The sequence below is a fragment of the Pteropus medius genome, unplaced genomic scaffold (assembly GCF_902729225.1).
Source record: "Pteropus medius unplaced genomic scaffold, Ma_sr-lr_union100, whole genome shotgun sequence".
In the NCBI taxonomy this organism is placed as follows: domain Eukaryota; kingdom Metazoa; phylum Chordata; class Mammalia; order Chiroptera; family Pteropodidae; genus Pteropus; species Pteropus medius.
In genome coordinates, this window is record NW_024342473.1 from 13828838 (window position 1) to 13855352 (window position 26515).

The 26515-nt window shown below is 48.5% G+C and overlaps 3 protein-coding genes and 1 pseudogene across 5 annotated transcripts in view; 2 read left to right on the forward strand and 2 right to left on the reverse strand.

Moving 5' to 3' along the window:
• The first annotated feature begins 1352 nt into the window (after positions 1 to 1352).
• Positions 1353 to 7209, forward strand: PPIB (peptidylprolyl isomerase B). The gene is made up of 5 exons (XM_039865342.1): positions 1353 to 1569; positions 2300 to 2413; positions 3160 to 3253; positions 6114 to 6298; positions 6874 to 7209. The coding sequence occupies exons 1-5, from the start codon at positions 1435 to 1437 to the stop codon at positions 6994 to 6996; spliced, it is 651 nt and encodes a 216-aa protein (XP_039721276.1). The 5' UTR covers positions 1353 to 1434; the 3' UTR covers positions 6997 to 7209.
• Positions 5138 to 22115, reverse strand: SNX22 (sorting nexin 22). Its single transcript, XM_039865343.1, has 7 exons — positions 20523 to 22115; positions 10729 to 10856; positions 10274 to 10357; positions 9742 to 9846; positions 9181 to 9272; positions 8253 to 8320; positions 5138 to 7818 (listed from the first exon to the last, which is right to left on the reverse strand). The coding sequence occupies exons 2-7, from the start codon at positions 10801 to 10803 to the stop codon at positions 7640 to 7642; spliced, it is 603 nt and encodes a 200-aa protein (XP_039721277.1). The 5' UTR covers positions 10804 to 10856; positions 20523 to 22115; the 3' UTR covers positions 5138 to 7639.
• Positions 8433 to 8551, forward strand: LOC120604743 (uncharacterized; annotated as a pseudogene).
• A 146-nt stretch (positions 22116 to 22261) lies between the features above and the next one.
• Positions 22262 to 26515, reverse strand: part of SNX1 (sorting nexin 1) — a 33004-nt gene continuing 28750 nt past the window's right edge. For 2 of the 3 annotated variants that reach the window (XM_039865332.1, XM_039865331.1), the window contains exons 12-15: positions 24367 to 24510; positions 23688 to 23768; positions 23148 to 23219; positions 22262 to 22702 (exon numbers count right to left, since the gene is read on the reverse strand). In XM_039865332.1, coding sequence (XP_039721266.1) covers positions 22652 to 22702; positions 23148 to 23219; positions 23688 to 23768; positions 24367 to 24510 — 348 coding nt within the window. In that variant the 3' untranslated portion in view covers positions 22262 to 22651. The remainder of the gene's footprint in view (positions 22703 to 23147; positions 23220 to 23687; positions 23769 to 24366; positions 24511 to 26515) is intronic. The other variant, XM_039865333.1, reaches the window with a different exon arrangement.

Consider the following 26515-nt stretch of genomic DNA (forward strand, 5'->3'; position numbering starts at 1 on the left):
AGATTGGAAAATCGTCTTTGTCAGTGCAACAGTTTTATCTAGAAGAATCTCCACCTAGTAGAGGTGGTCTGGATTGAGGTGTGAGGATTAGAAAAGCAAATGTCACTTGTGTGAGAGAACTGTCTGTTGAAGTTCTCCAGCTTGCCTGCAGTGATCTCAGTGTAAGGAAGGACAAGTTAATGCCAGTGGCCATGCATAACCTCAAACTCAGGTCAGCACCTCAAATAGAGACCAAACTGCAGAATTCAACTATGGAAATGGAGCTATCCCTACCTGCAATCTGGGCTGCGAAGACCAGGAATTTACATAACTTTAATCTTTGAAAAATAAAGATGTTTAATAAAGTCATAGGTCGAAGTTTGGGAAAGATGTAATTTTTATTTCGGGGGATTTGTAAGGCTCCCAGAACTTAAGTATATATGTTGTAGACTAGAACACCATGTATGTGTGAAGACCTGAAATAGTGCTGTGGGGGCATCTGAGGACTATCGACCTTCCTGAAGGTTTCTAGAACGGGGAGACTAAACCTCAGGCCGTTGTATATATTATTTCCCACCTGTATGCCTAATGTGACACCATCACAACCAGCATTTCTTGAGCACTCAGCCCTGCGGCAGTGTTGGGGGAGCCGCATACAAAATAAGTGCGTTGCTCACGAAAATATGTAGTTAACTTGGGAAAATAAGTATAAAAAGCTGAGAACCAGAGTATGCAATGGAGTGTGTACTGACTTATACAGCGGTAAGCACAATAAGATTAGAGAAGGGAGAGAAAAATGAATAATAAAGTGACAGGTACTAAGTTAAAAAGGAAGTGGGTTTTGAATCAAGCTTTGCAAGCCAAGTACAAAGAGCTGTATAAGGTCGTACTCTGGGTAAGCATAAACGTGCCTTGAATGTTTGGAAACTACCACACTTAAACCCGATTTGGTGGTGACCTGCTTGACTGGACTAATACGGACAATCACAAGAGTCTTCTGTCCCTACCGCGGACTTCCTAACAAAGTATCCGCCAAAAGATTTCCACTTCCGCAAAAGCAAACCGGCCCGGGATGTGCCGCTCTGCATACTGGGGTTCGTAGTCTCTTCAGAAAGCCAATCCTGGTTCTCTTTGAAGGGGCACCGCCCTCCGCTGATCCTCTTCCTGTGGGTGGGCGAGCTGGGGAGCCCATGAGGCCGCTGTAACGTGGCAGCCACCCATGAGCCCGCGTCTCGGCCCGCCCCGTCAGCGAGCCGGGCTCCGCCCCCCGTGGGGACCTACTATCCGGCGCCGAACCAGAGGGGGGAAATGAGGCTCGCCTCCTCCTAGGAGGCCTGGAGGAACCCCGGCCTCCCCCGCTGCGGCTCTCTGGTGGCGGCGCCGGTGTCCAAGCCGCCGTGCCTCCACCTTCTCCCGGCCTTCGGCTTCCCCAGCCCCGCTCGCCTTTCCCAGTGGATGCTGCGCATCTCGGAGCGGAACATGAAGGTTCTCTTCGCCGCTGCCCTGGTCTTGGGCTCTGTCCTCTTTTTGCTGTTGCCAGGACCCTCTACGGCCGACGAGAAGAAGAAGGGGCCCAAAGTCACCGTCAAGGTCCGGCCTCCCCTCTCCAGACCTACCCGGCAAGGCCCGCCCTCCGCCGCCTGGGTTTGGCCTCGGCGCAGCTGGTCACTGGTGTCGGAGGCATTTGAGGGTCCCGGAGCTATGGCCTGGGCGTCCTCCGCTTTGGCTCAGCCGCTCCCTCGTCTTCCGGCCTCGTGGCGCCTTGACGGCCTTCGCCCATTCAGACCAGAGAATGACTCGTACTCTCCCCGACACCCCTGCCCTTACCCAGAAGTTGGCGCCTGGGATGCCCAGCTGGGGCTGGCGCTGTCAGTCTCAGTACCTTTATTTGCAGATACCCCGTAATGCTGGCGAATGGTAAAAGATTACGTCTGCCAAATTGTGAATCCTTTCTCTGTTTGAGTCAAATTTTAGCCACTTCCAAGTACAAGCAGAGCAATATATTTTAAACTTGGGTAGTAAGCCTAGGCTCTCCTCCTTTTGTATTTTTTATGTTAATTTCCAGGATCTAGGCTCATTATTTATTTAGAACAAATGTCGTTACTCTGTAGTCTGAAAGTGTAAACAGGTTTTCTGGGGAACAGGCCTGGGACTTCGATTAGAGTCTCATAGGGTTTTTGTCGCCACCAAAATGAGATACAGAAACACTGCTCTTAAATTATGGCTCTGTTTTCTCTCCCATCCTTGGTAGCTTCCTGGGCCCTCCCGTCTCTACTTAGGCCCCTTTAAAGGCTAAGCTTGAAATGCTCTTTTTCCTCAGGTGTACTTCGACCTGCGAATTGGAGATGAAGATATAGGCCGGGTGGTCATTGGTCTCTTTGGAAAGACTGTTCCAAAAACAGTGGATAATTTTGTGGCCTTAGCTACAGGAGAGGTAAGTGACTAGAGCGGAGGTGGTCAAATTCAAATAAAGTGAAGTTCGTAAGTAGGGCTGGCAGCAAACTGAACTGCAGAACATGGCCCATCTGTATTAGTAGCCCTGAGTACCAGTTGACTGCTGACCTGTTCTCAGTGCGACCCAGTATTAATCTTGTCTTGAGTTTTTTATACTGAATCCAGAAATCTGGATGCTTTCTTTTCCTCCTTTTCTTTTCTTTCTTTTTTTTTTTTTTTTTTTTTGAGAAAATTTATCTTTCAATACATTGCAATAACCAAAGAAAGCATATCTGTGGAACTATAGTTTGTGGCCTCTGCATAGAGCTTTCTCTTAAGAGTAAGAAGTCCAGAGTTTCCCAGGTTTTAGGAAAACAAGAGTGCCCCATTTAAAGAAGGTTTATATTTCAACTTTCCGTTGGGTCAGCAAGTAACCTTTTTTGGGGTCAGTTTTCTTGCATTTGTTCTTATGATTAGAAAAAAATGAGAGGGAAAGGCAGAGGCATTATGTGAAGTAGAATTATATAAAGTCTGGGAATTGCATAAAGGCAGAGGAATATGCAGTCTGGCCTTTCCTAGGTCTGTGCTCGCAGCCTGGCCTGGGGTCGCTGCTCATTCAGCAGCACGTTGAGCAGTGACTGGCCAGCAGCGATGCCTCCTCTGTGGGCAGGAGTTGTGGGTTGGGCTCCTGCAGGGCCTATTTAATGTTTGCCCAGTGCCTCATGCCACTTCCTCACCTTTTTCCAGAAAGGATTTGGCTACAAAGACAGCAAATTCCATCGTGTAATCAAGGACTTCATGATCCAGGGTGGAGACTTCACTCGGGGAGACGGCACTGGAGGTAACTTGGGTGTTCTGGGCAGGAGGGGTCTGTTAGTTTAGCCTCCTGTGCGGGAAGGCCAGACTATGTTGTGTAGATAAGGCCCCTTCCCCAGCTCCAGAGACAGGCCTGTCACCTGCACTGAGACCAGCTACACCCTTAGTACAGGGAACCCAGTACAAAGAAGAGGGAGTAGTAAGGGATCAGATGGACTTAAGAGGAACTCACCCAGCTGGCAAACCTGTTGATTGAGGCCTAAAGCCTTGGTGGCTTCGTTTAATATCTTGGGCGGGGAGCAAAGTGAAACACATGGGTAAGTAATTCTCGGTCAGACATGAAAAGCCTGTGTGGGCAACCTTGGAAGCCCCAGTGAAGGTGGGAGAAGTTGCTTTCCTGGGCAGTCTCCCACCACAGACCATTTGGCAAGAGCTGACTGAGTCCTGCTTTTGCATTACTTGTACACATAGGGCAGGCAGACAAATACCCTGGTGAACTAACCCATAGGTCTCACCATACGTGGGTGCATAGCCTGCTATTCCTTCAGACTGTACCTGCAACTCACCCAGGCTCTGTGGTGGGTGCTGGGGATGCAAAAATCAGTGGGGCAGCAACTCCCTTTCACTTCCAATACCTAATAACTCACAAACTGGCTGTAATACAGCTTTTAGGACTCAGGCTGTGTCCTCTAGGTGAGAAGAACTGAGAGAAAACACTAGGAAAACTCCATAACAACACAAGACAGAAGTAGTAACTAGTGGCCACAGTGGAGGAGAAGGACAAAGCAGACATAATCCAAAGTGCTGTATTCATGGAGTCAGACAGTTGGATGTGACCCAGTTTGTCTGCCACTGTCTTGCTTTGTGATTACAGGCAAGTGAATCCTCTGAGCTTGTTTCCTTTTGTGTAAAGTAAGAGTGGTAAGAGTTGTGGGTGCTGTGAGGATCGTGCAAGATCTTGAGTGTTAAGTACCTAGTACGTGGTGAGTAAAGTCAGCCATTGTCAAAGTGCTGACAAGCAAAAGAATCACTTCAGGCCAGGGTGATCAGTAAATGGCCTCATGAAGGTAAGGAAATATTTGAGTGGGGTACTGATTAGGGAGAATTCAAAGAGCAAAGAAGGGGCAGGTTTAAGGTGTGAGCTCAGCTCTGTTCTCGAGTAGGAGCTTGGGCATTGCTATAGGGGTTGGGGAATGGAAGTAGAGCACAGTAGCTTTATCCTACGTGGAATGAGGATCCACTGAAGACTTGACTGGGAGGAAGACCCAATCACAAAGGAGTTTGAGGGAAAATAAGGTGGTAGCAGAATTCAGAATGTGGAGGCAGGAGCAAGCCAACTGGTGAGGGGATTGGTGCAGCTGTGCAGCTGATCCCAGGAGAGGATCGCCTACTGGGTAAGAGCAGAGATTTGAAAGCTAGGGCCCCCCTTAGTTTAAATTCCAGCTTTACCACTTCCTAGCTAGGGTACCTTTAATCTCGCAGTACCTCTGTTTCTTCATCTTTACAATATGGTTATTAGCTCCTTCTTCATCAGGTAGGGTTTTTAAGTGTAAAATGCCCGCAGCAGCTCTCTGGCATGCACTGTCACCGCTCTGAGTGTTAGCCATTATTGCAGTGGGGTAGCAGGAATGGAAAGAAAGCATGACTAAATGATGGGGGTAGGAACAGCACTGACAGTGTGCAAAGGGAAAGTTGTCAAAAGAATAACTGAAGTCCAGAGGGACAGACGATGAAGTATGTTGAGTTTAACATGAAGCACTACCCCTTTAAGTTTGGAACTCCTTGTATCTTGGGAAAGTAATTGTAGCAAAGGATATAGATTTGGGGATTGTCTGGATAGCAGCAGCAATTGAAACCCTGCAGTTGGTTGAGATTTACAAAGAGGATTCTCACATAAGGGAGGCTTTTCGCCAGCACCCCAGCCAGGAGTCATTTTCTCCCCTGTGTGGGAGTAAGAAGTGGTACATACCTGGACACCGCCACCAGCCAGAGTCTAGAAATTCTTGGTTTTCAGTCTTCTCACTTGATGATACATTCATTGTCAGAAACATCTTTCTGATCAGCATCAGTCTGGGACAGTTTCTCAACCTCTTTCATCTTATGGAATCATAGGATGAAAATAGGTATATTGTGGAATAAAAAAGGGTTTTGAAAGGTGTTGGGTAAAACAAAATGAAAATTATTTATTGCAAGGCTTCTCTGGGCATCTAGTACACTAGCACAGTGTGACTATCTGGGAGGGGACAGGGAAAAAGAAGAGCGTAGTATTTCTCCTGGATCTTCGGATTTCTGAAACAATGTAGAGATCTGCTCTTGGTTCCCTTTGTCATGTACCCTGGCCCCAGACCCCTCATGGAGAGACTCGTTACGTGCAATCTTAACCATCTTTATTTTCTGTTCATTCGTTGATAAGAGGCACTGTCCAGAACCCCGATGGCAGCTACCTCAGTGTCTTTTGTGCTCTTAGAAGGAAGAAAAGTTGGCCCGCCACAGCGTTCCTTTTCTGGAGACTTCTTACCTCCTCCCCAGCCCCCTGCATCCTGTATGGCGCTCTCCACCAAAGTCCCTCCATGGCAGGCTTCTCAGGCCATAGCCAAGGCTAGTTAATATGTGCCTTATTGAAAAGTCATAAGACTATATTCTCAGAGTACGCCATGTGTGAGCTGTTCACTAAATCATCTTGGCCTCATGCCCCACTTGGTGTGTCAGCGTGGTTTGGCTCCAGGGCCAGAGGCAGTAGGAAGGGGACAGCTTTTATACCCTTGTACTCCACTTGAGCTTGGCATGGCACAGAGGACAGGTTGAGTCCCTGGAATCCTCACCCCAAAGATCTGCTTGGCTTGTGCCAACTTAACTCCCCTGACCTACTCTGTCTTTCTTCCCAGGTAAGAGCATCTATGGAGAACGCTTTCCCGATGAGAACTTCAAGCTGAAACACTACGGGCCTGGCTGGGTGAGCATGGCTAATGCGGGCAAAGATACCAACGGCTCCCAGTTCTTCATCACGACAGTCAAGACAGCCTGGCTGGATGGCAAGCACGTAGTGTTCGGCAAAGTTCTAGAGGGCATGGTGAGTTTTGGAGGTGGGGGCTAAATGTGACACAGACCCTGGGACCAGGGCTCCATATATTTTATCCCTTTCCCAAAAGAGAACCCACACATTCAGACCAGTGTTCCTGTCTGCAAATCTGAGGGGACTTAAGAATAAATAGCCTACCTTTCTATGCCCCAGAGTTCTGAGTCCTTCCAGGCAGAGTCCCGCCAGGAGGCCTTGCTCAGGTTGCACCACTGCAGGGACCTCTGTTGTCACTCAGTGATGCACTGGCACCACCCTGAGTTGTACAGGGCACGATGTCCCTGAGAAGCCACTCGGTACCCACTCGCCAGCCACCCTCTTCCTCTTCATCCTTCACTTAACCTGGGTCGTGCTTCAGAAGATCAAACTGCTGCATCCTCTTGTCAGACCTGGGTTCTCCCTACCTTGGGCTGGCACCTGGCCCTGATTTCGTTAATTTTTTGGTGCCTTGAGATTTGTTGGCTGCTCATCACGACTCAGTCCCCTTGAGCCACATACTGGGGCCTGTCTCTCTTGAGTAGCAGACCTCCTGACCTACCCCATTTCCTGCTCTTGTCTTTCCTTCCCAGGAGGTAGTGCGGAAGGTGGAGAGCACCAAGACAGATGGTCGGGACAAGCCCCTGAAGGATGTGGTCATCGCAGACTGTGGCAAGATTGAGGTGGAGAAGCCCTTTGCCATCGCCAAGGAGTAGGGCCCCAGGGACCTCTTTGAGCAACTGTCTGCAGCCCTGTTGCCCTCTCGAGGGGTGAAGACAGCCCGCCACAGGGCTCTGCTGCACTGGCCCTAGTGCTGGCATCTGACGGAGTGGAACCCCTCCCCTCACATTCCACAGGTCCACAGGCCCAGTTTTATAACAAACTCCTACCAACTGCTGACCAATAAAAAAGGTGGGGTTTTTTTATAACCTGTGTGTGCTGGGTTCTTGAGCCTGCAGCACTTTTCTCCAGTCCTGTGTCCCAGGCTGTCTGGGATTCCTATGTCAGTGGATGCCTGTCCCCTACTCCTTGTGCTCCAGCCAGCATCCTTTCCCCAAATGTTACCCACAAATCGTCCAGCAGGAGCTTTTGCTCCTTGCTTCTGAACTGCCAGTTACTGTGCCTCAAGTTTTGCTTGCCCCTTTCCTGGTGTTAGTGAAGAAATACACCTGTTCCTTTTCATAGCTACCTCGTAAATTAACTTTTCCCTTTATCCTTATCCTCTGTTGGTCCTCTGGCCCCAAGGCTCTAAGGGTGCAGGAGTTCTGTCACCCCAGCTACCAGTGCAGCTGATTTCAGAACCTGGGGTGGGTAAGTCCTCTGTCCAAGGGGTACCCAGCCCATGTCCTTTGATGGGGCTCACAGGACTGAGGCAAATGACTGTCCTGACATGTGGTCCAGAGGCCTCTGGGACGGGGAGGGCGTCAATGGCAGAGGTGCAGAGTGACAGGGAGCCTCTGGCTGGGTGTCAGCTGTGCTGGTGCTGAAGCCGTAGAAGCCCTGGAGCACGCCATTCACCACCATGTTGGGCAGAGGCTCTAGGACAGGAGGAAAACAGGAAGGAGAAGGGCGTTGCAGGGGAAGGGGAGGTGTGGGATGGGCCCAACCTCAAGCCTGCAGCTCCCTGAGCCCCTGCCCACTGGCTTAGCCCCCTTGGGAGCAGGAGCCCATGCCAAGGCAGCAGGTCACAGCTGGTCACCCAAAATGAGGCCAAGGCATTTCCAGTTCACATTAGCATGGTAAAGCCAGGCTGGTGAGGAATGCAAATCAGGAGAGACCAACTTACTACACCATGTTTGCTCCTTGGAGAATACGAAGCAGGTTAGAGGGGCACAGGTATGATCCCAAAGAAGAGGAATAATAGAAATGCTGTCTGGGGGTCCTGGAAGCTGGAAAATGGCACATTCACCCCTACTCCCTGCTACCTAGGCCCTAAATATGGGTTATAGGTCAGAGGCACCCACCCCCTTACCTGGGGATGGGATGCAAATGTAGGGATCCATGCAGAAGCTGAATGCAGGCCTGTGTTGCAGCTGTGCCCTAGGCGGAAAAGGGGTCATGAGCAGTGAGTGGAGGGGGAGGTGGGGCAAAGTCTCCCATTGGGTAGAGACTAGGAATTGAGATCACCAAGGTCCCACAAAGAAAAAGGTGAGTCTATGGCCATGCCACCCTGAAAAAGCCGGATCCCGTCCGATCTCGGAAGCTAAGCAGAGTCGGGCCTGGTTAGTACTTGGATGGGAGACCACCTAGGAAGGCCAGGCGCTGTAGGCTTAAAAAAATAAGGGATTGTAAACTGACAAGGTCTTTTCAATCTCTGAGGTCAACCAAGGGTTGCCTCGCCTAAACAAATAAAAAAAATGAACAAAGAAAGGTGAGTGGGCAGTGGGCTCAGGAGGCACCAACAGGAAAACGTGAACCAAGAGGACGGGCAAGACTAGCCAGAAGCAGCAGGCCTGCCTCCTAGCATGTAGCCACCAGGGGGCAGCAGAAAGCCAGTGCTGGTAGGGGCTTTGACTCGCCTGCTGTCGCTAGGCAGGAACTCCCCCAGGGTGCTGAAGAGAGAGGCTGTGAGTTGGATCCCCAGGGGAGTGTGAGGAAGGGGTGGAGACATGGAAACCCAGAACGTCACCTCCCAGGAGGGCACGGTTTCTATTTGTAACAAGCTCAGTTCCGGTGGCGGCTGCCGTAACCAAGGTTTTCCAGAAAATAGCCCTTCCCCTGGGGTCAAGAATGCTGACTATGGAGCTCAAGTCTCAAAGTGAAAGAACTAGGCTCTGCCCTAGCAGATGAGAGAAGGTACAGGACTTGGCTTCTATAACCTTCACCTGCTTACTGCAGGAGCCCCATCCCTCCCACATTGGGGCCCCTCATGGCAAGCCATTGCCCCCAGAGGTGCTCACCCCCAACTGGTCTTCGGGTCTGTGGGGAAGAGCCGAAGACTCAGAAATTCCAGTAGCTCCTTGGGCACATCCTGGTTCAGGTACAGGATGCCCTGGAGAGGACAGAGGAAACCTATATCAGACCCAGGTAATGTGATAACACACAGCCCAGTGCAAAATGAAAACAGAGGTCCTGCCAAAATGGTTAAGAATTTCAAGACAGCCACAGCTCAGCGTTCGGCGTTCCTTAAACCAAGCTTGGGGCCCTCCTGAGCACTGGGCCCTGGGTGACTATACAGGTGTATGCCCATGAAGCCAGCCTGGCCTGTAATCTGACATCACTGTTGGTGGAGAGAGTCGCCGCCCTACATCTTCATCACGAGGGCGGCGCAGAATCTCACCCCAGAGGGGAAGAGAACTAGCTTTCATTAAACTGGGAGGCAGGTGGCCCCAGTTCAATGAAAGTTCAGTAATTTAATTGACTTAAATTAATTTCAATTCTGAAATGACTGTTCAGGAAATTGAGGCTTGGGGTAGTAAAAATCATGCCCAGTATGTGCGTTCCCCTCACCCCATGCCCACCTGGATATAGGCCTCCAAGCCCTGTCGCCGCTGCTCCAATCCTCTGGTCCTCCAGTTGGGCAGGCGTTTCGAGGGGAAGTCGGGAACTTTGTACAGTTTCTTGATCTACCAGGAGGTTACCGCGGTACGATCACAGCGTTCCGATCGAACCCTCAAGCTCACTGCACCCTAGCAAGCGTCCTCCCCAATCTAACATCTCTTCCCCACTCCCAAAACTGCACGTTCTACCCTGGGGCAGACCCGGGTGAGTGGTGGTTGGGACAGGTGCCAGAGAAGCTCCAATCCTCGCAGACGCCCAAGGGTGGGCCGGCCGCGCAGGGGCATGGACAGTACCGGCTGGGATCTGCCCCTCGGTGTCCACCTCGCAGCAAGCGAGGAAGTCAGTGCTTACGCACTGAATTCCCCCCCGCCCTCCGCCCCCAGGGACTGGGGCAATAACGAGGGTGGCAGAGGTGAGGGCCGCAGCTCGTCTGCCTGCCTCCCGGGGCTGGGCAGGAGCTGGGCCAGAGTAGGTCTGTTGGCGCCGCCTCACCCGCTTGTGCAGCGCTTGGAACTCGCTGTAGCGCCTCGGCACTGTGTGTCTGCGCCCGCGGCACCGCACCTCCACTCGGAACACCTGGTGGGCGCGGGCGGGCAGGCGGTGCGCGTGAGGCCCCGCGCCCAGCGACCACCCACTCTCCCGCGCTTAAAGGCATAAAGCGGCCTTGGAGCGTCGCCGCTCTTGGGGGACCCTCTCAAGCTCCTCACACTCTTAGGAAAAGGGGCGCGAGAACCCGCCTTCCGCTCCGTGTAGTCCCTAATGAGCTTGGACCGCTGTCCACCGGGCAAGCAAATCCCAGCGCCCCGAGACCCTCGGCAGACTGTACCCCGACGGCCTGGACTGCCACTTTTGAACGCCCTAGCCCGGGGCGCGGAGTCCCCACTGCGCTTGGCGCCAGGAAATCTGACCGGTCCCCGCGCCTCTTCTCACCCAGGACCCTCGCTCACCATGTGGCCTTTCTCTGGGCTCTGCCTGGGCGCTTCGGCCTCGGGCCCCACTGATGGGATGTGAACTTCCAGCATCCGCGCCACGGTCCCCGCTCCTCCTCGCGCGAAGCTCGAAGCCCGAAGTCTTTCTGCAAAGCGAAGAGACCCCCGAAGGGGCCGGCCCCGCAGGCCCCGCCCCCACATGGCCCCGCCCCGGGCGTTCCCCCGCTCCTCCGAGTCCTGCGAGGGGCAGATTAGGCAGCGCGGAGTGCCGGGAGCCGAACCTGCTTCTGGAACCTGGTGAGGCGGCAGTGCGCCGGGGGCACCCTTCGGTGGAGAAGCATCTATTTGTCAACGCTCACTGAGCGCCCAGTGACTGTCAGGAACGCGAGCGAGCCCAAAATTCACCTGTTCTTTGTTGAGAGGCTGTAAGCGCTAGGCACGGAGAGAGGCGAGACCCAGACCTCGGCTCCTACCTTGGGGACCAACCAGGGACGTTCCTTGCGTTCTTCACACCCTTCCCCGGAAACAGCCTGACCCCCATGCCCTTCCCTCTGCCTTCAACCTGGACTCTGGGAGTGTGGCCACGTCTGCGTAAGGCTTGGACCCCATCTGGTTTTGATGTTCCCCCTCCCCCAGCATCCATAGCACCTTTATTTATTCATTCTTTAAATCCATTCATTCATCTTTCGACCCTAACCAGCTTCAGGCCGTTTGCCAGAGAAGCAAGTTAGAAACCTAGGCTCTGCTTTGCGGGTCAGACAGCTTGGATTTCCCAAACTGTGTACACCTGTGCTCTTCTGCAAAATAGGGATAATATGCCTCCCTCAGGAGAGTGTATGAAAATTGAATGAGATGATCCCTGTTAAGCCCTCAGCAGAGTAGGTATTGAGAAAATGGCAGGTTGGGGTCTTGTCCTGGAAGTATAAGTTGGTGGCGTTAGTGTACAGGACAATGGATAGAGGAAGAGGGACTGTGAAAGGTGGCACTAGGCTGTTCTTGCCCACTCCTCTGAGCAGGGTCTTCCTGGGTATGTAGCAGGATTTAATCCATAACTCACCCCCTGTGCTAGAAAGGGGTCCACTCCCACCTCTCTGCCCTCCACCCCTCAGCCATTAAGAGTTGTCCATTCAGTGGAGTCCACTCCACTGACTTTCCCCACAAAGGCCAGGTGGTGGACGGAGGGGAGGCCCTGTGTCCAAGAGATAACACCTAGTGGGAGGCCTTGTGGTGAAAAAGAGGAAGCAGAGTACCTACCTATCTTAGGAGGTGAGGTTGGAGAACCACTGACTCACTCTATTCACTACTAGTGCAGAGGTGCTTCTGAGCTAGAGCAGGAATTCTCCATTCCCAGCTCTGCCCTTGAGAGGTTGAGCGGATGACCCCGAGGTGAAAAGCAGGTCTCACTAATACTGCGTCCCACACTTTCTTCCATCCTCACAAGGGTCCTAGAATCAGGAAGCCGAAACTCCTTGGAAGGGAAACAACCCATCATCAAGAGAAGTGCTGGAGTTTCATTTTCTCCCTTACAGTCTAGGGACCCCATCACTCAGGGACCCTGCTCAGTTTGTCCTACTGCCCAGGGAGTCCTTTCTTGGGGATACCTAGACCTCTAAACTTGGTTATCCATCCTAACAACTGTCTGCCTTCTGTCTCTATTCCTACCCGCCGGAAAACTGCTAGTCTCCAAATACATGTTTTTCCATGTCTCCCTCCTTCATACAAAGTCCATCCTCTCTACCTAACAGCACAAACTGCCATTGAGGCATCTGCTGAAAACCTTCCAAAGGCTTCTCAATGCACTTAGAACAAAACCTACCCTCCCTACAACTCTACAGAGCTCTAAATGGCCCAGCCCAGCCTCCATTTCTTATCTCATCTGTTCTCCCCTCTTTGTGCACCAAGCTCCAGCCATAGTGACCTTCTTCCAGTTCTTCAAATCTAATGATTTCTTTCCTGCCTCGGGGACTTTGTATATACTGATTCCTCTCCCTGGAACACTTTTCCCTAACTCTTCACCTGGTGGGCTTAGCCTAAACTTCCAGTTCTTAGACTAAAACTCATCTACTCAAAGAAGCCTTCCTTTGACTACCCTATCACCTGTCTAATGCACTTATTCCAATATGTAGCTACTGTTTTATTGTGTGTCTCCCTGGTTCCTCTGACTCTGCCCCAGACTCTGAGCACCATCAGGCCAGGGACCTAGTCTGTTTTGTCAGTGTTTGCCGCCATGGTGATAAGCATGTAGTAGACACTCAAAAACCATTTGTTGATTGAAAGACTATATGAATAAACGAGGGAAGGGGATGTGAGAAAAGGCTAGGGAGAGGAAGGAAGGCCTGGGAGAAAGGCAGGAGGGGAGCAGAGGATGCCAAAGGGTTAGAGGAAGGTGGGCAGGGGGGATAACAATAAGAATGCTCTTTCCACAGAGTTAGATCTGTGTGTGCATGCAGATTGTTGTCCACTTTATTTATTTGCTTAATTTTCTGGTGTTCCTGAGGAGCCTCAAATCAATAGATTTTCATCACCAGTTATAGAGGGAGATTTGATGCAACTGACTTGTAAAATTCCACAGCATTCCATGGTGCACAAATGAAGATCAGTGAAGAAAAACCAGATCCTTGACCTGGAGACATTTAAGATGTCTTCGGGGAGATAGAACAAGTTATGGAGAATACATTCCTGAAAGGAGGAACACATGACATGATGGAAATTCTAAAGCAGTTATTACAGTTGAAGGAAAAGTTTATTTTCCATACACTCTAATAATTGGCCAGCTCAGTATACTAACACTGAGCTAAGTTCCAGACTCTTCCAAGTGACTTCCATTTTTATAATGAGCTGTTTTACTATATAAATTCTTGTCTTTTCTCCATCACTCTTTACCATGCGAATTTAATGTCTAAGTTTCTGGGTGAAAGTTGGTTAAAAGTACTGGTTGGTCACATATTCTTGGCCAGGATATTTCCACGTCGGATTATAGAGCAATGGTTCTCGAAGTTCAGCAAGCATCATCATCAATGTGGCCTGTTAAATCTCATATTAGAGGATCCTGACCCATTTTCTGAATGTGTAGGCCCAATGTGGAGCCTCATAATGTGCATTTTCACAAGTTCACTGGTGATGCCGATGCTCCTTGTTGGGGACCACATTGTAGACACAGGTCTCTTGACTCCCACAACAGCCCCACCAGCAAGCGGGGCCACTCTCACCCTACTATGCAGACTTGGAGCCTAGAGATGAAGATCAAGGCCCAGAGGGAAAGAAGGGCTGGGGCAGAGGTGCCTTTCTGACATATCCCCCACTGGGGGTGGTGGCTGGTGATGGAATGGTGTATAGGTGGGCTGGACCTTGGTTCCTGCCCTGGCTTGGGCCTTCACCCTCTGCCGCCAGTAAACAAAAAGCCCCCTTCACTGGCACTGCTTCTGCCAGGATGTGCAGCTGTTCAGGAGGTTTAGTTAACCCTGTTAAGAAAACAAACAGCTCCTTGGCCTTGGGCTGGCGAGCACTGCTGGGCACAGAGGCTGGATTCTTTTCCTGGGCGGGTGGCCAAAGGCGGAAAGCCAGAGGCTGAGGGCCAAAGGCGGACTGGCCCAGAGGGGGCCCAGTTCTGCAGGGCTGCCTGAGTAACCCTGGGCCTGGACTGCTCCACCCAGGCTGGCTCTCTGGTCACCTGGGCAACCTTGGACAACTCCCTGTGCCTTGAGGTCCTTGTTTGTAGGAGAGAGAGCTGTGTGGGTTAACTGACATCATTCTTTTTAAGTGTGTAGCCTGGGGCTGGCACACAGCAAATGAGTGTTAGCTATTCTTATTTGACTAAATAATAGGAATTTGCTGTTTTATAGGTCAAAACTGTGGGGTATTGGAAACTACATATGAGTCATCCTATATATTGTTACTGATTCAACTTTGAAACAAAACCAAAACCTACTATTCCTCTTTAGTATCCTGAGATTGCAAGGTTAAACACACACACATTACTACTACTACTACTACTACTATTTCAACTATTAACTCTGTGATCAGGATTTCCTGATTTTCTTAATATTGTACAGCCAAAATAAGGTAAAAGAATAAATTGGAAGCAGAGGTTGGTGTAAACTAGCAACTGTCCTCTTCATTCTAACAGCCTGAATAGTTATTGCTTGCCTTTTTAATAAGCATATCTTATAAATTTGAAATAATATTTTCATGTTTGAAATACTGGACTTTGGTGTAGATGTCTAAAAAAAAATAGTTCTGCTGCTAAAACATTTTAAATTACTGAGCTAGTCTAGACTCTTTATTTCACAGATGAGGAACCTGAGGTGTGAGGGGAAGTGGGCCCTGGAGAGGCTATATTAGGAAGGCACCTCTGACAAGCATGTCCTGCCTGAGACCCGAAAGCACAGTTTGGCTCAGGGTAGGCTGGTGACCTGCTTCTCAGGGGACAGGTAGGCTCCAGTCCCAGGGCTCCAGCGAGCAGTGTCAATCCTACGGGTCAACTGTCCCCTGCCCAGACAAGAGGCAGCTCAGCTGCTTCAGACAACCTGAGCCAGGGCTGGAGCAGGGGGAGCTGGCAGAGACCCCAGCTACTTGGCATCTAAGGCAGCACAGCTTCCCAGTGGAGTGGGTTTTGGTGCTACAACAACTCTGAGTACCCCTCAAGAGTGAATGTCAGTGGACCAACCAATCAGTCCCTCTGGTGTGCCCAGCACTTGGGTTCAAGGAACAAAGACGTGCACAGATACTCTCAAGTCATGGGGTTTTATCGTGAAGAGAGCTGTGGGGCCAAGAACTGAGGACAACGGGAAAGGCTTGCCAAAGGCCAGAAAGGGCTGCAGCCCCAGGCCTCAAAGATTGGAATGGAAGTTCTCTAGCCTCCTACTCTAGCCCACTCTACTGTCTGTGGTTTCTCAGCATTAATGGTCCCCAGCTACTCACCCAAGCTGTTTCTCTGTCTTCCAGATTCTGCTCCTGCTACCAAACTGGGCCACACACTGCATGTCTAGGGAGAGAATATCTCACAGGGGTCAGAGAAGCTCAAATGCTTACAAGGTGAGGTGGGTAACTTGTCCTTAACAGGCCTATTATATGAATTTATTAAGGTCTTTAAGAAAACAATTTAGTGGGTTAACATCTAGGTTCTTATTGTTCACCCTCTATGGATCATGTGGGATACGGTACAGCAGATAAGCTGAGTCGGGTAGTTTGGGTTCAAGTCTTAGCTCTGGAGTGTGAACTTTGGCAAGCTTCTTAAGGTCTCTAAGCCTTAGTCTTTGGAGATAATAATGCCCACCTTGCAGGGACATGGTGAGGGAGGTTTCGAAGCCCCGAGCACTCTGGCATAGAATAGGTGTTTAACACATGACAGCTCTTACTGTTAGGCCGTGGGGGGGAAGGGACTATCAGGGACAGTCTGGACCCTGCCCTGTACCTGCTCCTAGCTGCCAGGTACCTTACCATTTTCTGGTGAGGCTGCTGATGTTCCAGTGGAGAAACATACTGGTTGGGCCCCTGAGGTTGTCACTGCTGTCACTCAAAATGGAAGAGGAAGCTGAGAGCACTGAAGCTAGGAGGGGGCAGTCATTTGGAAACAATCATCACATCCCTTTAGGGAAAGGTCCTACCTCAAATTGGACAGGGTTTTTCTTTGGGGTTTTTCTGTACCCAGACAAAGTACATCCTATGGAGGCTGAGCAGCTGGCTTGCTCTGAGCAGCCTTAGCGGGGGGAGGAGCTTTCTGTCCCAGAGGTTTGGTCACCACAGCCACAGGTGGGCAGCCACAGGTGCATTTCCACAACTGGACAAGGAGAGCAAAGGGGAGGAGGCAAGCCTGCAGGCCCGACCTGGGGCACCTGAGCACCAAACTTGCCAACCACAGCAATGCCTACTAAACCCCAAATCAGGCCTGACTTCTATTATCGCTTGAAAAACCCCAACACCTTGGCCTATTGGCTCATAAAATAATAATCACCAAACTTAAGGGCAGCCACTGCCCCTCAGTCTGCCTTTCGGGGTGGAGGAGGGCACCCAGAGAAGAAAGAACTACAGTCCATGATCTTAAGGAGTTCAGAGCCCAGGAGGCTAATGAGATCATCTCAAAGATAGCATTACACACAAGGGTGAGAAATACCAAAGTTTAAGATAGTGCCTTGCCAAGAGCTATAAAGGAGGCTGGGCTCCCATTCTAGTCTGGGGGTAGGATGGAAAGTGGGTCAAAGAAAGCTTCCCAGAGAATGTACATATAAAGTAGGCCTCAAAGGATGGACTGGATTGTTTTCCCATAATAAAAATAGCTTTATTTAATTTTTATGATTATAAAATAATACATAGAAATTCCAAGCAACATAAAATGGTATAAAAATTTTAAATCATGCAAAATTCCAACCCTGGAGGCAACCATAGTTAACAATTCAATCTACATCCTTCCCATATATATAATTTTATATAGATGTGGACCATACATATAATTCTATAACCTACTTTTTTCACTCAAAAATGTTTTCCTTGTCAATGAATATAGCTATATATCATCTCCAATGATTATATAATATCCAAGTGTATTACGTACCATAATTCATTTAATCCCTTCCTGCTGTACATTTAGATCAACTTCAGTTTTTATAACTGTAAACAATGCTGTGATGGGCATCTTTGCATAGTCTCCTTCATGGACCTGGTTTCTAGAAGTGTCTATGAGAATCCCCTGTGAATGTTCTGACACACTGGCCAATGGCCTCCCTCTCTAGATACCTACACCCCCATCCACAATATGCACACTGTTTCAGACAGGCGTGGCTGAGACGGAAGAGAGGGATGGGAGCTGAGATGCTTCAGGTGTAAACCCATCATTAATGAAGACTCCTTAGGCTACATGGAAGTGAGAAAGGAAAGAACATATTTAGAATCAGTTTCCATAAGGTTTCAGCATGGTTATGAAGGACTAGGAGGTAAACAAGGAAAGGTAAACTGGGGTCCTCTCACAGGAGGCTATGAATGCCAGGTAGCAGTCTGCAATTGGAGAATATTCAACAGTTATCTATTTGGTACTATTCTAAGCCCAAATCTCTGCTGGAGCCAAGGAGTTATAAAGCTGTATCAGTCAGAGAGTTTATTGTTTGGGGGAGAGAGCCAACATGAAACCACACAACTGAATAACAAAACATTGGCAATTGAGGTACACACCATCCTCAGGGGCCAGAAGATGGGGATGAGCAGTTCTTACCGTATCTAAACCTTGGCTCAGGACTGACTCTACCCAAACAAGAAGCAGAGAATCTTAGCCAGTATCTCAGAAGACTAAGTGTTTAGGCTGGGCATGTGCCAGTTGTAGCAAAGGTGTGTCCTTTGTTCTGGGAGGGATCATCATTATCTTCCCCTTCCTTTCCTGTTCCCTCAGGCTGCTGAGGACTGATGACAATCCCACCACCTCGGGGCCTATATCCCTCAAAACTCATGGTCTTTGATCCATGTGGGCCCTAAGCATGCTCAGCAAAGGCCACTCATTCCATCACCACGCTCTCTCAATCAGTTCCTTGTCCCATCTTTAGATTTCCATTTTCTTCTCTGTTTTTAAAACTTGAGCTGGAAAGACATTCTTTTTTTTTAGGATTTCCAGCTACAGGTGCATTCAGAATGAAAATCTTCTGGAAAGAGTTCAGTTATAAATACTTTGTACTGAAGGTTGGGGTCCCTCCAGGTTTTAAGTCCTTATCTTCTGGACTCTGGAGCCCAGAGAGATTCTTAGGGGGAAATAACCAGGCAAGTGTAGACTCATCTCCACACCTCTTCTCTAAATCATCTGACTCAAAATAGGTAAACAAGACATCCCTAACTGAAAATTATCAAGCAGGAGACCTTTACTCTCTGACCCGCCCCTCCCCCATCTTTCTTTTCCGCTCCCTGCTCTGTGCATTTGCTTCCAGATAGGGCTCTTACTGCTGTTTCCTTTCTCTCCTTTGAATTTTATTAACATGCTAAGTCTGACTCGCCTTTAAACAAAACAAAGCCTTCTTTCACTTTGTATCTCCCCACCTCTCAGCATGTCTCCCTTCCCATTCAGAGGAGCCTCTTAAGCACAGGGTCAGCAGTACTCACTGTCCTCACTGCTTGCCCTTCATTCTGCTTTAAATCTGTTTCGGCCTCTCCTGTTACCTGTGTCATGAAGGGCTTCACTGTCTACCCCGAAATCCATACCAGATACCTGCGGCTCATGCTAGTTTCCACTTTCTCCCTCAAGAGACCAAATCCCAGTGGCTCCATCTCCACTTCCTAAACCCCTCCCTTGAGCTCCAACCCCATTATTGCTTTCCCTAGCTCTCTGGCTGGCTAAGATGAGCCTGGCTGCTCTCCTTGCTTCCAGTCTCAAACCTGATGTCTAAATCACAAATATGACCATGTTATTTCCTGCTTTAAGTCCCTTCAGTAACCCCACACACTTCCAGGGTAATGTTTAAAGTGCCTCAAAAGTCACATCAGGTACTTTGTGACCCGGCTTCTGCTCATCCCTTTCCCATGGGCTGCCCCACTGACTTCATTCCAGCCACCCTGAGCCACCTGCATTTCCCTAGACGTGCCCACCTCCCCCTACCAGGGCATAGGGAGGCAGAATAGTTCAGTAGAAGGAGCAAACACCTCTGCACCTTTAAGATACAGTTCAAGCATCCCATTCTCCACAGATCTCTTCCTCCTGAGTCCCCAGATGGAATGACTCCTTTTGTGCAACTATCCCCTGTACAAGCCTCTGGCTCAATACTCTTAACCCCTTCTTGATTTCCAGGTCTACAAGCTCTATATAGAAATTCAAGGTTCCTGAAGACACCCAGCCCTCAAGGATGTGGGAGGCTAAGGAGAAAGTTCTGAAACAAGAGGAGAGTCATCCCAAGGAAATTATAAAAACACTTACATCAAGATGATCATTGGATGGAACATAACAAAGCATAACAAAGCAAGGAGGAAGTTTTAAAATAAAGTTTATTTGGAGAAGAGTTTGAATATAGAAAAGGAAGATTAGAATCAATCAATCCTATGGGGCTAGGCTGGAAGTATCAGTGTGAATTCATGATTTTTAATACCTAGTTCTTTAGATTATATATCTCTATCTCTCTCCATATTTCTCTATCTTTATATTTATTTCCTTGCTCTTCAGCCAGGCCTAGAAGAAATGATACGCCAGTAGCAGTGAGCACACTCAGCACCCGGATCTTGGTTTCTAAATATATTTCACCATTAAAAGGAATCAAGATTTCCTGGAGAAATGGCTGATTCCAGGGCTGGGGCAGGAAAGACAGAAGATAAGCCTGGAACATTTTGTTAAGCCAGAAAGTGAGGAAGTGTTAAAAAGGCACAGGAGGCTGCTAGAAATCTGGGATGGATTGAGAATCAAAATAAATCAATACAAAGGCTTGCAATTTTGAGTAAAATAGGAATCCATTCATCCATATTGATAAATAAGCAGATTAATAAGCAGGGAGAAAAGATATTTTTTAGAAATAGAATGCCAACCAACAAATGTAGAATTATGGTGTTAGAAAATCACATTTGATGAGGAACAAAATAATTACATGATCTCAAAATATCTCCCCACAAATTACTTGTTAATTACAAAGGTGAATATAGTAAATTTAAAGTGGAGAAATCTGGTAAGACATCAAGTTAACCAAGTGATCAGAGTTAACTTCAGCATTAACGGACCAATCGACATCATATGCCAACTTAAGGTGCACCAAGGACACATCACTTCGTGATGTCCCTGCCAGTATGCAAAACCTTAATCTAGTCACGGGAACCATGAGACCAACCCAAAGTGAGGCACATGCTACAGAATATCTGACCTGTGTTCTTCAGAAATGCCCAGGTAATAAAAGGCTGAGGAACTCTTCTGGATTAAAATAGACACATGTAATCATGTGTTACATTTAGCTGTAACACAGGATCCTGTAACAAGAAAAAGGGAACTGCTATAAAGGACATTACTGGGACAAATGACAAAATTTGAATATGGACTATGGGTTAGATAACAGTATTTATTATATCAGTGTTAAACTTCCTAATTTTGATAACTGTACTTATGGTTATAAGTTATGAGGGACTGTCCCTGTTCTTAACAAAATGCATAGTGAAGTTTTGGGGGTAAAGGGATGCAATGTATGCAACTTACTCTCAAATGACTCAGAAAATACATGTATATATAAATGAAGCAAATCATTAAGTCATAAAGCATATCAGGTAAAATCTAAACACTTGGGAAATTTGGGTAAAGGATATATGGGAGTTCTTTAAGATAGTCCTGCAACTTTCCTATAAGTTTGAAATTATATTAAAATGTAAAAAGTTACAAAAAAAAGAAACCAACAACAAGAGATGAGTCAAAATTATGGTACACTCTATGGAAGCCTTACAATGACACAGCCTTACAAATAAAGTTTGTGACGACATATAACAATATAGAAAAAATGCTTATAATATGTATAGTGTTGAATAAAATAAAAATATTTTATGTGTATACTATTACAACTATGCAAAAGCAATCATATAAAAAAGACTAGAAGGATAAAATTAAAAGTTGTAATAAATATATTGGGTAATAGGAAGAAATTGAGTGACTTTTTCTAAAATATCGACCTGATGAAAACAGTACTTGCCAGCACTAGCATATCCCACACCCTCAGGCCCTATACTGGAAATCAGTACTGTTTACTGGATTCTCTTGCCTCAGGCTGCCCCTCCCTCAACTTTAACCACCCACCAAAGAGAACTGACAGAGCAGGTCAGGAGAGCCTAGGATAGAGGCATCTTTGCGGGTGGTGGGGCTGGGAGTGGCAAAGCTCCTTTGGTAGGTAGGTCGTCTGCCAGGTGCGCCCCACTGAACAGCGTGGCAGTCCCTCTGACCACCGAGCTTAAGCAGCTGTGGACACAGCTAAGAGAAAGCCCAGTAAAAGTGCATCCGGGCCTCTCTGGCCAGGGCAGTACAGAGACCCCTTTGAAGGCCCTCAGCTTGTGCTGTCAACACTCAGGAGCTCTTGATGGCATGTTCCCTCCTGGGCAAAGACAGTAAAGCTTCTTGGAAACTCAAAAGGTTTAGGAACTCTTGGATGACCTTACCTAGAAGCAGAGTGCCTGGCTCTTATTTATGGGGATAAAGAGTTAAATCCTTATCAGTCCTTTATACTTTTGAGGACTGTGTTTTGATGGGTGGCAAAAATAAGTTCAGAAAACAAGACTTGGCTATCAGAAGGTGAGACTCAGAGCAACCTGGGCATCTGAAAGGCTGCCTCCTTTGTAGAAGAATCAGTTTTGTCCCTCTTATTATAAGAGACATCTTTAAAACTCCTTCTCTAAAGTAGGAATAGGAATTAAACAGATTAAGAGCCTCTCGGAACATGTAGGTGAGGTAGATAGCGAAAAAGGAACTCCAGTTCCATAGCAAAAAGGAAGCAGCAGCAAAAGGTTGTGAACTCCTGTGGAGAGAAACTTCCTCTACCTGGGCAGCGTCTTGGGCTTAGGAATATTCCAGGACTTCCCAACTGCACCCCAGCCTAAAGCAAAAAGCACCACCATTCTGAGTCATGTGACCTGATTTTAAAATATTTTATTACATAATCTTTTCATGGCACCATCAGGAGTAACAGAAAACGTTATTCCCAGTTCCTAACCACATCCTGAAAAATATACATTTGTATTTATATATTTATATCAATACTCCACCCCTATCCCATAATTCCACCACCTATTATAGGTCTTTTGCTTAAAGCAAGAAACTATTCTCTCAGGTAAGAAAATATATATGGAAGCTAAATGAAGTAATGGTTAGAGTGACTGGGGACAGCTTGGTCATGGGGTCGGGAAGAAAGGGGTGAAGTCCGGGCTAGGCAGGATACATCGCTGGGGTCCAGCAGAGGTGGAGGAGGGCAGTGTATAAAAAGGCAGCGTCAGGCAGGTGGGCTCTGGTGTTCTTGGTCCATTAGGAGATGGCCTTTGCCTCAGGAAGGAAGGCTTCCCAGTACTTTGCCAGCTGCAAAGAAGTGGGGACAGTAAGCAGTACCCCCATCTAGTGGCAGAGCCTGATGCTGGGAGGGGAGCAAGCACAGTGCCACAACATTCCCCCAAGTGCCTCAGCCATCCAAAGGGAGGCCTTAGCTGAGGCTGAGCTGAGGAAATGGCTAAGCTAAGAGTAGACCTTGGGAAAGACTGGCTAGCAGCCACGTTGTCCTTACATCTCTCTAGACTTCGGGCAATCTCTGAAGACACTGCTGGGTCTGCCCCAGAGGAAGAACCCTGCTTAGCAAAAGACTACTGGATGCTTCATGATAGAGCAACAGGGCCTACTTTGAATCACTGATTATAGCTGGGCCCAGCCTCCCCAGAAGCAGAGCCAGCCATTCTGTCACAAAGCCACAAGTAGGCAGATGGCCTCTAGAGCAGTCATAGAGGATGAAAGACATGCATAACTTACATACCTGCTGCTGTGAGTACAGGAGTGTCTCAAGGTACTTGATCACGTGGTTTTTGAAGTCCTTGGATTTCTCTTTCTATAGGAGACAGGATTCTACACTGATCACCCAAGATAGTTGCTTCTTCCCCTTTTGATAGGATTTATTATTGACTAAAGCCAAACAAGAAGAGCCTCAGGAAGTAGAGCCAGAGGCTGGAATAGCTATAATTTCCAGTCAGACAGCCTCTGCCAAGGTCTTGCAAGGCTTTCCTGCATGGCAGGGTATAAGGAAGGGGAGGAGACAGGACAGGGGACCAGAGGTATGTGACAACTGCAAGCTTTGTTTTGTGTCTAATTTTTCTGGTCCAGAAACAAGTGTAGGACAACCATTATGCCTTAGGAACAAGCTCACAAACACAAAGACACACAAACATGGCCACACCAGTTCACAACTGCCAAGTCCCTGGCAACTCCATCTGTCTCTACTCAACAGACTCGGACAAAACCGACACCCCTACTATAGCAGGCACTGCACACCTGCAAGAAGTAAGATCTTCTACCTCACCTCAAACCGTATCACTTCTTTTCGGACCACAGTTGAAATCCTTTCAAAGTCCCTTTCATACTGAGTCACCCGCGACTCCCACTGGAAAGAAAGAGGAAAGAAAAGATCATTATTAGGTCTTTGCCTTTAGACAGAAATTCTATATATGAGACCTTAATTGGTCATTCTGCCTGTCAGCCCCTCTGGGTAAGATCAGATGCTATATGTGGAGATTTAGCATGTAAGTCAGAGTCCAACAGGAGGCCACCTTTAGGGCTAGCTGGAAAAGAGATCCTTGGTACCCCAGGCCAAGCCTCGTCTCTGGGAAAGCTCTGTTACTCCAGAGCCTCTGGGTTAGATACTTACAAGCAGGGTTGGGATCTCCAGAAAAGTGATTTAGTTCTCATGAGGGAACATATCTGAATCACCTGGAGCTTTTCAAAGACCCAGCCAGGACCCCTCTGACAGAGATCCTCACTTGGCAAGTCTGGGTGAAATGGGAAGAGAGAAGGAGTGCCAGGTCTCAAAGTAAACTTGGACTCCTAGACTCATTCTCAGAGGCATGCCCAGCAGACACTGTCCTTTAGACTTAAACCGTTCTCTTGCCTGCTGCGGAGTTCCAAACATCTGGGTAGGATGGGACCAAAGCTCATTCAGGAACCAGCAGAACACTCCTGCAGGGCTACCTTGGGGGCCTCACCTCTACAATCTCATCCTTGGCCTGCTGCAGCTTGTCAGGCTTGTTGGCCCACAATAGCCGAGCCTCAGCCTCCCGCTTCTTCTGCAGTGTGGCTTGAGCATCCTGCCAACGCTGCCATGTTTTCATGCGCTGGTCGAAGGCAGCCTGTGGGGGTGGGGGTTTGGGGAAGAAGAGCACAACCAGCCCTTCAGGAGCTCCACTGGCTCTGCCTCAGGGGCTCTCCTAGCAGCTGGGCCAGGGAAAGACCGAGCAGGGCAGGTTCTGCAGCAGAGCATTAGTGCCCAGCTGAAGTTTAATGTCAAAAAGCACAAGCTGAGGTAAGACTCCTCTCCAAGCCTCCAGTGGGCCAGTGCCAAGCTGCTTCATGCTACTCCCAAAGCTGGATGGCTGGGAGCACAATCAGTGGCCTGATGCCAGTGCCCAATACTATGGCTTCTGAACGGCCTCCCTCAGATCAGTTAGTCCACAAATCTATATGCTTTTCCTGATTGACAGCCATGTGCCAGGAACGAAGAATACAGTGGGGAATGAAACACATGGTTCTGTTTTCATGGAGCTAGCTCATAATCTAATAGAAAAGGTCAACATTATATTAATAATTACCAATAAATAATTGCAAGTATGCAGAGTACAGAAAACATAAGCAGGGTACTATAATAAAACTGGGGACCTAACAGCCTGGGAGATATATCTGGGAAGGCCAATCTAAAGAAGCAACCTTTAAACTGACACCCAAAGAGTATACCGCGTTAGCTAAACAGATCGTTAAACATTTAAAGCCACCACAAAGACATACCAATTTCATCCTATTCAACACACTCAACTGCTCTAGGCTAGAAAGGCCCCCAAGAAGCTCCTCAAAATCCACTTGCTGGTTTTCCCTGGTTCCAGTCCCCCGACTAGAATCAGCATTTCCCAAGGACAGTTGTTGGCCTAATCGAACCATCCCCCATCCCCAATGGCTTTGCAGGCTTTAAGAGACAGCTTGGGCGAAAGATCTGTGCCTGTAGCCAGCCTCCCAGCCTTGTTCCATTTGCTCCCCTTCCCTGCTAAAGTTCCCTAGATGTTTTCTAGGCCTCCTTAGTACAGGCCTTTGCCAAAACTTGAAACTTAAAAAGTGAAAATGCCACCAAATTCACTTTCCCCAGCAGTGTCACTGCTGCTCACCTAAAATTTCTTAACTGTTCAATGTCAAAGGATTAGGTAGAGGGTGACCTCATATCCAAGTAAGACTCAAGCCTAACCCCCAGGGTAACAGTGGTGCAGCAGCCCCAGGTTCAGGAAAGAGCAGAAAAGAAATATCTACTCATCTCTCCAATCCCTCCGTCAGCTTTTTCTCCAAGACCAGAGAAAAGCCCAGCTTGTGGTTCTGGGCTCTACAGCGTGCTGCCCCAGCATCTGGAGATCAACGTTAGGCCTCCCTCACTCCATCCATATGGGCTCACCCTGCCTAGGGGTCATAGCCAAGCACCATGCTCTCCAGGGATCCCAAACAATGCTCTTCTCTGAAAGCTTCCCCAGAGAGCGCCCTTCCCTGGGATGGCTCTCCAGTCTAAGTGGTCTGACCAGTTCTAAGAATTCCAAAGCAGGCTACTTTTCCAGCCTCTCATCACTCTGGAGTTAGCAGCAAATCAAACAGCAAAGGGAGAAATCAAACAGCAAAAGGAGAGGACAATGAACAATCCCACAGGCTATACTGAGCAACTCTACTCCTGAGGAAATGAGAGCCCTACTGGGAGCAGCTCCGCTCTTGACAACACAGAAGCTCCCTGGTCAGGGAGGTGTTAGGGATGGGGAGTGGACTTGGGAGTCTCTAAGTTAGTCTCTGTTCTAACTAAGAGACTCCCAAGCCCGAAGGGCAGACCTCGGCCTTCACAGGACAAGTGCCAGGCTCCCTCCTGGCTTTTTCTTCTGTCTCAGGGAGGTCATGCGAGAGCTAATACCACTGCCCAGTGAAGCTTCCATGGCTGCTCTGAAAGGTCATGGGAAACCATACTGTCCCGGTCACCAGGAGAGAAGGGGAGGTGCTTGACCTGAGGGGCAGGCTGCAGTGTTGTTACCAGTGTGGTCAGCGCAGCACACAAAGGGCTCTGGTGACAAGCTCTCTCAGCCCCCTGGCCACACTCCTCCATGCAATGCCAAGCCAGTT